This window comes from Corylus avellana, chromosome 3, assembly GCF_965113065.1.
Source record: "Corylus avellana chromosome 3, dhCorAvel1.hap1.2, whole genome shotgun sequence".
Taxonomy (NCBI): domain Eukaryota; kingdom Viridiplantae; phylum Streptophyta; class Magnoliopsida; order Fagales; family Betulaceae; genus Corylus; species Corylus avellana.
In genome coordinates, this window is record NC_142492.1 from 36,085,697 (window position 1) to 36,097,159 (window position 11,463).

At 37.8% G+C, this 11,463-nt stretch overlaps 2 protein-coding genes and 1 pseudogene across 2 annotated transcripts; 2 read left to right on the forward strand and 1 right to left on the reverse strand.

Annotated features, from left to right (window-relative positions):
* Positions 1–207: 207 nt before the first annotated feature.
* On the reverse strand, positions 208–1,427 carry LOC132176226 (glucuronoxylan 4-O-methyltransferase-like protein (DUF579)). Its single transcript, XM_059588371.2, has one exon. The coding sequence runs from the start codon at positions 1,252–1,254 to the stop codon at positions 337–339; it is 918 nt and encodes a 305-aa protein (XP_059444354.2). The 5' UTR covers positions 1,255–1,427; the 3' UTR covers positions 208–336.
* A 2,888-nt stretch (positions 1,428–4,315) lies between these two features.
* Positions 4,316–6,205, forward strand: LOC132175974 (uncharacterized). The gene is made up of 3 exons (XM_059588073.2): positions 4,316–4,727; positions 4,847–4,933; positions 5,040–6,205. The coding sequence occupies exons 1-3, from the start codon at positions 4,680–4,682 to the stop codon at positions 5,973–5,975; spliced, it is 1,071 nt and encodes a 356-aa protein (XP_059444056.1). The 5' UTR covers positions 4,316–4,679; the 3' UTR covers positions 5,976–6,205.
* Positions 6,206–9,026: 2,821 nt separating this feature from the next.
* Positions 9,027–10,281, forward strand: LOC132173434 (uncharacterized; annotated as a pseudogene).
* The last annotated feature ends 1,182 nt before the right edge of the window (positions 10,282–11,463 follow it).

Here is an 11,463-nt window from a genome sequence, read left to right on the forward strand (position 1 = left end):
ACGAAACTCTTATCTACGTTTGGAAAACAAAGATTTTATTTTATTTTTAATGTTTTTGAATTATAATTTTCAAAAAATGTACTCTCAAATGATATATATATTTTTTACGATTTAGTTTAAACTTGTAATTTTGATCTATGAAATCAAACGCACTAAAAATATTGTTGGTCGGGGCTGATACAAGCAAAATTGCCATGGCATCATGTTCCATGTTTTCGCAATTTGCACATGTTTTGGTTAAAAAAAATACCAAGTAATTAAATGTATATCATCTAAAAAAAAAATTAAATGTATATCGTTACTTTATACTCGCACCTCTGAGAAAAAAGAATGCTGCTACTCTATCACAACAGGTCTAGCAGAGCAAAATGTAGTAGAATTTAATTGACCCCTAATCCTGAAAATCCACAGATTCCCTTTGGAAGAAACCAGGTTCTCGTCACACAGAAACTCCCAAGAAAACCACTTTTCAATCATTCGATGGACGTCATGAATGGCTACATCTGTTGTATTTCCAGCTCTTGCAATTATACTAGCACTATAGATTGTTGCCATCCTACCTGGTGCCTCTGGTGTATCTCCGCTTGGCCCATCCACCACTATCACATCCCACTTTTGCTGGTACACTTCTTGTGGTAAGTTTCTCAATGCAAGCCTGCATTTTGATGCTTGAATCGGTCCGGAGCCGGGTTCACAGGCCGGGTTCTGTCTGGCATGCTTGAGCAGCTTGTAAGCCTCTTTTGCAGGTGTTTGGTATTCAACCTTGTATGTTTTGGTGCTGTTTGAATTGGCTTTGATTTTGTCTAGCTTGCCGACATCGTCCTCTAGAAAGACGGTGGTGCCGCCTGCATTGATCTGTGAGAGGTACAGGTATTTGGGTTCAAGCCCAAAAATGAGGAGGTTGCAGGGGGATTTTTGAGCAACAAGATTTGATAGGAGATGAAATTCCTTTTCTGTGATGGCTTTTGGTTGTTTTGTTGAGGAGCCCGGCTCATGTGATGGAGTGTGCTGAAAAAAAGTGGAAAAAGTAGGGAGCCGAGTGGAGCTGGATGAAGTAGTGATGGTGATTAAAAGAAATCTAATGATGGAGAAGCTTGAGAGGATCAGGACAAGTGCAGGGAGAAGTTTCTTTATGGGGATGTTCATCTTTTTCCTTCCTCTGAAATATTTGTAATCAATTGGTAGATTCTGTTGAGAAGAAAATTGAACCAGAGGAGTTACAAGAGGACGGCAATGAGGCACTTCTGGGGGCATTGTTTCTTTCAGCAGTAGCACAGCTACCAGCACATCCTCTTTTACAGGGCATTTGCAGTGGGGGGGTTTTTGATGATGCAGAGTTGTTAATCTGATGGTGCCCCTTGGGCATTGATATCTTCTTAGAGTGAGAAGGAAGGAAACAGTTTGCTTTTGTTTCAAGTGTTTTCTTTTTCTTTTGTTTGAGTTGTTACCTTGTCACCTAATTGCTGCTGCGGTTGCAATTTTGCTTATGGGCTATCAAAACTGCCTATGTGTATCTCTTCGAGAAGGAAATGATTCGAATTTTCAGTAGTTTTTTATTCATATCACTAGTAATTTAGGCAAAAAAATATAAGTGAATTCTTATAGAGCCCACCTGCCTTAGTAGATGGACAAATTGTCCAAAATTTATTGAGGGCAGGTAAGCCTCAAAGAGCTTTCTCGCATTTATTGTCCGTATTGCTAACACTTTTTTTTTTTAATGTCTCTGTGAAAAAGAACGCAGAAATGGTTGGTGTTTCAATCATTATAAAGGGGTGCTGACATGGGTCTCTACGTGATTGGAGATTGGGCCATTAATTCATTCCTTCCTTTTCTTTTTGGGTACCACGTTTGGTAGTTATGAGTGAAGTTGAAGAGGGCTATTCAGTAGTTGAAGGGCCACTTTCAATCAATGGCTTCCTCCAATGCTTTTCATTTTATATAGGAGTATGTCTATTACACATTTTCAATGGCCAGTGGATCATTCATCTTCTTCCATTGTGAAAGGGATTTCTTTCCTCCTGCCTATGGATAATCCATAGTGAAAGGTAATAAATTCTCAAAAGAAGGAAATCAGAAAGGAGAGTGCTGAAAAAAAAAGAGTTGTTTAAGCTTTATAGTCCTTTTCAAGAGAAGCTTCCCGGAAAGTCCCGTAGCTAAGGGAAGGAAGCTGTTCCGATTGGATCTTAGGAAGAACAATTAGACCGAATGATTAATTATTTTTCGCGGCAACACTTTCATGGCTTTTGCAGTGTTGTCTCCAAAGTTCAGAAATTTGCAAAATGGGTATTGAATATTTCAACGCCATTCAATCACCCCTTACCATTAGGATTTTTCGTTCATTCAAACAGTTAACAAGTTAAATGCTCTTTATACCCCTCTAAAATTTATAAAAATATAAATATATCCTTAATTTTTTTTTTAAAAAAAAGAGAAAAATGAAAAAAAAAAAAAGAAAAAAAGAAAAAGAAAAAGAAAAAGATGACCTACAACTTGCTGTGGGTTGGTTTTTTCACTTTTATATATATATATAAACGGGATATTTATTATTTTTAGGACAGTTTTCCTTCAAACTGGGTTGAAAGAATTTCTTTCAGCCTAGTCTATAAAAATGACATGTATCTATTTTTTTAATAACTTGTGAGATGCATATGTTTTTTTAATAACAGAGACAAAGTTAGAATAAATTTTATTAAAAACTCATGTTTATCTCACATGTTAATAAAAAAATAGACACGTGTCATTCTTATAGACTAGGTTGAAGAAAATTTCTCCAATCTAGTTTGGAGAAAAACTGTCCTTATTTTAAAGCCATGAAAGTAAGTGAAGTTTTCCCTGCCACAGCGAAGATCTAGGGTTATAATTATGGCATAGTGCAGTTAGGTTCAACAGAAATGTACATCTGTGCGTATGCAGATATGCTCTTCCTGGTCTGGAATCTTAACGTTTTCCACGAACTGTTTTAATTATATTATTATAAGCGCTGAGGGATATATTTTAATTGTAATGTCTATTTCCATAATTAATAATTCCTTCTTGTGACCTTGTCTATATGTAAGCTGCTGCTTCAGGCATCCCAAGATAGCATATACTTTCCTGTCTCTCTCTCAACATTGTTTGTGCCGAATCAAAAGCAATTGTTTTTGGTTTCTTCTGCAGAGAGACAAAACTAGAGTCGTGCCTAATTGACCCCATTTAACATTATTTTCTTTTTCTTCCAAGAATGAACGGCCATTGCACATAGCAAGCATACAGCAGGGGGAAGCGAAAATGTGGGTGGTTTTGAAAAATATTGTAATGGGCTGCAACTGCTTCACGTCGCAGGATAACTTATTATTCTAAAAGTTTTGTTTTCAATATGAATAAAAGTCAATATCTTGACAAGTGAGATTGCAAGTATTTGGTGCCAAAAAAGAGCTTGGATACATATTCTTTGCATCAATTCCAAATACATACAGCTAAATTTGATACTAGAGACAATACCGAACAATATGTACAAAATTTTCCTGCAAATTGGGTTATGGGAATTTCCGTTCCGCCAACCCAATTTGAAGTAAAACTATGTTTGAGCAGTATAGGTGTGCCTTAGCTAGTTGTTACATGTCCAACCAATACAACAGTAATTTCAATAACTTTAATCCTCTTAAGTTTTCCCCTAAAGCTGGTGGCACTAGATCTCAGATACTTTAAAATCAATTCAACATCAATTTTTGAGCACATTCATACTCACCTCTAGCAGCTACTGGAAATAATTCTGGCTTAAAGTCATTACTAGACCATGTCTTCACAGAAATAGCAATTCAATCACCTTACCCCATTATGATTTATGATAGGCTGACCACAAGCCTAAAATCAATAAAAATATTTCAATTTTGTATAGAAAAAAATTACCAACAAATCAGTCTAATATTGCTTCCCACCAAACGCCCTCAAGGGTCATCTTCCATCCAAAATTTAAAATTCAGAGGTGACAATTCATCTTCAATTAAATATGTATTATGTTGTTATCAATTCATAATTTCATTTAAAATTCAACTCTGTACCATCTATCTTTAAGTGGGTGGGTATTCCAGCCAGAAAAAAGAATTAATCTCATATAAACTTAGCCAATGATCAAGTTACACATACTAAACTTGAAGACATAATCTATATTCTAAACCATGGTTATGCTAACAGAAGTGTTATTACTGAGTCATGGTATACTGTTTCAAAACATTGCTGTTGTCATTGTGGATGTAGAGAGCCAGTCTTATAATATCTTTAATACCCCACCATTCAGAACCTCATCTGCAATAACCAATGCTTTAGTGAGTTTGGCTCAGACTTCTCTACACACCTGCCTTTGATTTTTCCTCCATATCCTCTTCTTTTCTCCCTTCCTAGTTGTTTCTTTTGGTTTATCTAGCACACCAATCCATATCAGCAACAAGAGGTTTTGATCAGTTTGGCGCGTTCTTCTCTATTCTCTCTTCTTCTCTCTTCTGTCCACTCTGCCATAGATTCTATTATTCCCTAAATCTTCCATCCTAAACCCAATTCCGCAGCAAGAGAGTGTTTTCGCAAGTGAATTCGTATTACCTCTCTTTTTTCTCCTGATATTTTGACTTCTTCTTCCTCAAATCTTCCTGAGTCTTGCATAGTTGGCCCATGAACAAAGCTTAGTGGCAGAGAGAGTACATACTATGGGAAGGAACACTGAACAACAGGTTGTTTCACTTGCAGGATCAAAGGTGAGTACTTATAATTCCAAAACCATATTCTTTTGTTGCTATTTTCAGTTCTGTCATACAAAATTCTCATTGCATAAGAGATTCAAAGATTCTCATAAAACAATTTGACAACAAATCAGGAAGGTGATAATAAAAAGTCCCTCTTTGCTTCTATACACAAACCGCCTGCAGAAAATGGCAGAAGTACAACCAGTTTGGTTGTTAAGGTATCATTCATATTCTTATCTCCTGTTATGTAGAAAGTTTTCAGGGCACCTAATATAATGTCTATCTGATTGGGGTTTTGATTTTTTCTTTTTCGAAATAAAATAGAAAGCCAATATCGTGATACCTCCTCACGTCGTAGCTGAAGCCATATCAACATTGCATGGTCTTGACCTCAGATGGTCAGGTCCGATCACGCCATCAGAAATGCAATATGTTGAACAGTATGTCTTAGCAAAGTACCCGCAATATTCCGGGCTAGTTGAAGGAGAAAAGATAGATCTCTCTAGCCTTTGCATCCATGAGGAGCCCTCAGAACCCATGTTTGAAGATAGGGGGAAGTCCCCAAGGGGTACCTTCAGAGATCCTTCCACACCCTCTTCTGGAACCGGTCATCCTGACTTGGATAGGACCCAGTTGGAGCCATCAAGATTGCTTGATATTCTCACCAAGAAATCCACCTTTCCTGGAAGTTTTATCTCAATCCCCGAAATCCAAGCTCGAAACAAGGTTTTGACGCACTGTGGATTATCTGATGATGAGTACCTTGTTCTCTTCACTCCAAGCTACCAGGATGCCATGAAGTTGGTTGGGGAGAGCTACCCCTTCTTCAAGGGAAACTACTACATGACCATTATTGGGGAAGAAGAAGAAGACTGCATAAGGGAGTTTGCTACTTTCAAGGAATCCAAAGTCGTATCAGCACCAGAGACTTGGCTGGATTTGAGGATCAAGGGCTCACAGCTTAGCCAGTATTTTAGGAGGAAGTGTAGATACAGCCCAAAAGGGTTATTCTGTTATCCAGTCAACATAAAAGGGACTCGTAATTCAATTCATTGGGTTTCAGAAGCCCATCGGAACTCCTGGCATGTTCTGCTTGATGCAACTACACTGGTTGTAGGGGAGGATAGGTTGAATCTCGCACTACACCAGCCAGACTTTGTGTTGTGTAGTCTTGATAATACACATGCTAATCCGTCAACGATCACTTGCCTCTTGGTCAGAAAGAAATCCTTTGACACTACGACTGCTTCAGGCCAATGAGTGAGAGCAAAGTACTTTGATGCTATCACGACCTTAAATCAGGGCAACAATTTAACGAGGTTTGATCGACAATGTATTTAAATACGTTTAAACCAGACGAGTAATATCAATATATTTTAGCGATATGGACGTTAAATTTTCCTTAGATTTCTGTAGATAAAGAACCTTTTATTAGAGTGAATTCCATGGAGACATTTGAAGGATCATTACTGATGTTGATTTCTCACAAAGTTGCACCTGCAGGATTCCCAATCCCAGTAGAAATTGAGGTATTACGAAAACCCAGTGACTGGTCTTTAACTTCTCCGGAAATCTTTTATATGACTAATCTATACATATTATTATAGAAAGTCTCGAATCAGTATCCATTTAAGACCCTAGGAACTACTTGTGAACCAAATGGTTAGTCGGCCAGAAACCAATTTGAAGAGAAGGGCTAAGAGAATCCCATTTCCACAATACATAACATATATACAGACAACTTCAGTTGTATATATTGACAAGTAGATATGCAGAACACTAGCTCAGGCTGCACACAGGGTGACACAAATTTTAGCAAACTCTTATACAGTCTACCATAGCTGTTCGGAATAATGTATGAGCAGATATAAAAGTGGGCAAAAACTATAGTTGCATCCATAACACATTGAAACCCTTAATTTTCCAAAATAAAGCTCAATTTGTTTGAGCGTCATATCCAAGTATTTATATAGATTTCAATAAAAAACCTCATCAGCGAATCAATTAAATTATGTGCACTGGTTCCAGCAATAGACTTGGACCCAAGGTGCTATTTAGCATTGGAGTACTATAATGGAGGGCCTAAAAGAAATTCACCAAACATCTCCATACACAGCAACTGGGGATGCCAGCCAGTCAAGGCCGACAGCAGTTTCTAGATGGGCTAATAATCCCCAATTCCGCAGACTAATCCATTCATCAAACCACAATCTTGGCTTTCTTTCATGAGCCCAACAAGGACATAAACTCAACAAAGCTATTGTTAAATCACCAGCTATCCAATTTAATTGAAATGGAGGACTTGAATTCAACATTATGTTAAATCACCAATTATTTAAAATCACCATTTATTTAACAAGTTCGATGAATTTATTGAAAACGTAATTACCAAGCCTCTGCAGTAATTCTCGTCATTTATTGTTAAACTAACAAATCGATTGGTTGGCGATAATTTATAGAATTGCTGAGCCTAAGCCTTCCTGAACCCCCACAAAGAAACCACTGTAACAGCAAACCAAAAGAAGAACGACAAAAGCTAGGAAGGCATTGATGGAGGTACGATAGAAGTTACCGGCGGGAGGCACAAACCTGGTGTCCGGACTTACATTATGGCTAGAGGGACTATTTATTTTTTTTTTGGAAAAATATAAAAAAGCCCCCCAAACTACCAGCCGTTTTCGATTTAGCCCCTTAATGTTTCAAAAGTGATAAAGTAGCCCCAAATTACCAAACTATTGCATTTTGGCTACTTCGTTAGTCAAAACCGTCAGTTTGGACGGAAACTGCAAAACGAAGTCGTTTTGTAGGGGCTACTTTATCATTTTCTGAACATTAGGGAGCTAAAATGAAAACGGCTGGTAGTTTGGGTTTAGGCTTTTTTATATTTTTCCCAATTTTTTTTTTTTTTTTTTTTCATAAAAGGGCATTGTAATAACTTACCTATAACAAAACGACGTCGTTTTGTAGTTTTCGTCCAAACTGACGGTTTTGACTAACGGAGTGGCCAAAATGCAATAGTTTGGTAGTTTGGAGGGCTACTTTATCACTTTTGGAACATTAATGGGCTAAATCGAAAACAGCTGGTAATTTGGGGGGGGTTTTTTATATTTTTCCCTTTTTTTTTCCTTTGAACTTCTAATTTTTAAGAAATATTTCAATATTTTTTTTATGAAGTGGCCTAAAACGCCCACAAAAATAGCTCCATCCTTAGTAATATGCTTGATATAGTACTATAGTATCTTTAATAAATATGCATTATCAAATGAGCAATGCTACAAATTCAACTCTTATATAACTCTTGTATAACTAAGCTGATGTAGAGCTGATGTAGAGTGCTCATAAACCATTAGATCAACCTTTATTAAAAAATCTAATAGTTTACGGGCACTTCATCAACCCAGTTATACAAAAGTCGTATAAAAATTGAGTTTGTATCATTATAGCAGGCTTTGTCAATTAGTGCAATGTGTGAAACTAGATAATGTGGCGGGCCTTTAAGGCCCTCGACGGATGCGGCTTCACTTTCTGCTCCCCCCACGCTGAAAAATCAAGCTTAAGCTTACTTCCTTACCCCTCCAATACCGTATTCATCCCCTCCAATGCCTGCCTCACATCTGCACACGCCGACACACGACGCTGCTTAGTCTTCCCAATCTCTGCTGAATCAATATCGATATGAACAACTGAGGTTGGTGTTTCAGTCTTTTAAGGGGATGCTGACATGGGTCTCTACGAGATTGGGTCATTAGTTGAATCTTTTTTTTTCTTTCTTTTTTTCCATCCAATACGGGGAAGGGGAAAGGGGAAAGTCTGGTAGACTGGTAGTTATGAGTGAAGTTGAAGAAGGCTCTATTCAGTAGTCGCAGGGCACTTTCAGTCAATGACTTTCTCCAATGTTTTTCATTTTTTATAGGAGTCTGTCCGTCTATTACCCATTTCAATGGCCAGTGGATCATTGCAAGTTTGTTACATTGTGAAGGTCACGCCTGCCTATTAATAATTCATAGTCAAGGTAGAAAATTCTCAAACAGAGGAAATCAGACAGGAGAGAGCTGACAAAAAGAGTTGTTTAAGCTTCATAGTCTTTTTCAAGAGGAGCTTCCCAGAAAGTCCCTGAATTCGTATTATGAAGCTTAAACAACTCTTTTTGACAGGAGAGAGCTGACAAAAGAATTTAATTCCCAGAAAGTCCCTGAATTCGTATTACCTCTCTTTTTTCACCTGATATTTTGACATATTCTTCCTCAAATCCTCCTAAGTCTTGCATATTTGGCCCATGAACAAAGCTTAGTGTCGGGGAGAGTACATACTATGGAAAGGAACACTGAAGGACAGGTTGTTTCACTTGCAGGATCAAAGGTGAGTGCTTATAATTCAAAACCATATACTTTGTTGTTATATTCAATTCTGTCATACAAAGTTCTCATAGCATAAAAGATTCAAAGATTCTCATAAAAAAATTTGGCAACAAATCAGGAAGGTGATAATAAAAAGTCCCACTTTGCTTCTGTACACAAACCACCTGCAGAAAATGCCAGACCAAGAAGTGAGGTTGTTAAGGTACTATTCATATTCTTATCTCCTGTTATGTAGAAAGTTTTCAGGGTACCTAATATAACGTCTATCTGATTGGGGTTTTGATTTCTTCTTTTTTGAAATAAAATAGAAAGCCAATATCGTAATACCTCCTCACATCGTAGCTGAAGCTCTATCATTGCGCGGTCTTAACATAAGATGGACAGGCCCGATCACGCCAACAGAAATGCAATATGTTGAACAGTATGTCTTAGCAATGTACCCGCAGTATGCCGGGCTAGTTGAAGGAGAAAAGATAGATCTCTCCACCCTTTGCATCGATGAGGAGCCCTCAGAACCCGTATTTTGGAAGATTTTATCCTGACTTGGATAGGACCCAGTTGGAGCCATCACGATTGCTTGAAATTCTCACCAAGAAATCCACCTTTTATCTCAGTCCCCGAAATCCAAGCTCGAAACAAGGTTTTGAAGAACTGTGGATTATCTGATGATGACTACCTTGTTCTCTTCACTCTAAGCTACCAGGATGCCATGAAGTTAGTTGGGGAGAGCCACCCCTTCTTCAAGGGAGACTACTACATGACCATTATTGGGGAAGAAGAAGAAGACTGCATGCATATGGGAGCTTGCTACTTTAAAGGAATCCAAAGTCATATTAGCAGCAGAGACTTGGCTGGATTTGAAGATCAAGGGATCACAGCTTAGCCAGTATTTTAGGAGGAAGTGTAGGCAAAGCCCAAAAGGGTTATTCTCTTATCCAGTCAACGTAAATGGGACTCGTTATTCAATGCATTGGGTTTCAGGAGCCCATCGGAACTCCTGGCATGTTCTGCTTGATGCAACTACACTGGTTGTAGGGAAGGATAGGTTGAATCTCGCACAACACCAGCCAGACTTCATGTTGTTTAGTCTGGATAATACACATGCTAATGCTTCAATGATCACTTGCCTCTTGGTCAGAAAGAAATCCTTTGACACTACGACTGCTTGCCTTCATCACAGGCCAATGAGTGAGAGGAAAGTATTTTGATGCTATCACGACCTCAAATCAGGGCAACAAGTTAACGAGGCTTGATCGACAATGTATTTAAATATGTTTAAACCGGACTAGTAATATCAATATGGAAATTAAATTAAATTAAATTTTATTTTATTTATTATTATTATTTTTTTTTTAATGTCGGGGAACCTCTCCAAGGCAAGGCCATTTGGACCCAAACCTGTAGAGTAAACTCCGATCTTGTGCACTGCGTCTTCAAAAGTTTCCTTACACGGAATTGGTTAAATCGCTGGCTTTTCACCGGGGGGTGTGGCCCCAAGGGATTATTTGCATCCATAAGGTGTTGAACATTGGACCTTGAAGGGATGATACCTCAAGACCAAGGTCTTCACCACTTGGGCCAATCCCTTGAGGTTAATATGGAAATTAAATTTTCCTTGGATTTCTGTAGAGAAACCTTTTGTTAAAGCTTGACTGATGGTGATTTCTCACAACGTAGCACCTGCAGGATTCCCAGTGCTAGTAGAGATTGAGGTATTATGAAAACCCAGTAACTGCTCTTTAACTTCTCTAGAAAACTTTTATATGACTATTAAATCTATACATATTATTATAGAAAGTCTCACTACAAGGGAATCAATATCCATTTAAGGCCCTTGGAACTACTTGTGAACCAAAACCAATTTGAAGAGAAGGGCTAAGAGAATTCCATTTCCACGATGCATAACATATATACAGACAACTTCAGTTGTATATATTGACAAATAGATATGTAGAACACTAGCTCAGGCTGCAGACAGAGTGACAAATTTTAGCGTACTCTGTACTATAGCTGTTCGGAATAATGTATGAGCAGATATAAAAGTGGGCAAAAACCTAGTGCCTCATCCTTTGAATTTGAAAAGGTTCACAATATGATCTCAACAAAGCAGCCATTGAAATGTGTAACCTGAATAACATCCAGAAAGCATCTAATACATATGCAGTAATGACAACTATAGTTGCATCCATAACACATTAAAACCCTTAATTTTGCAAAAGAAAGCTCAATTTGTTTGAGCGTCATATCCAAGTATCTATGTAGATTTCAATAAAAAAAATCTCATCAGCGAATCAATTAAATTCTGTGCACTGGTTCCAGCACTAGACTTGGACCCAAAGGTGCTATTTAACATTGGAGTACTATAATGGAGGGCCTAAAAGAACTTCTCC

Excerpts from the sequence above, each read along its gene's own strand:
- LOC132176226 (XM_059588371.2), bottom strand. The coding sequence starts at position 1,254 with ATGCCCCCAGAAGTGCCTCATTGCCGTCCTCTTGTAACTCCTCTGGTT.
- LOC132175974 (XM_059588073.2), top strand. The coding sequence starts at position 4,680 with ATGGGAAGGAACACTGAACAACAGGTTGTTTCACTTGCAGGATCAAAG. Across the intron at positions 4,728-4,846 it reads TTTCACTTGCAGGATCAAAG|GAAGGTGATAATAAAAAGTC; the intron begins GTGAGTACTTAT and ends ACAACAAATCAG. Across the intron at positions 4,934-5,039 it reads CAACCAGTTTGGTTGTTAAG|AAAGCCAATATCGTGATACC; the intron begins GTATCATTCATA and ends GAAATAAAATAG.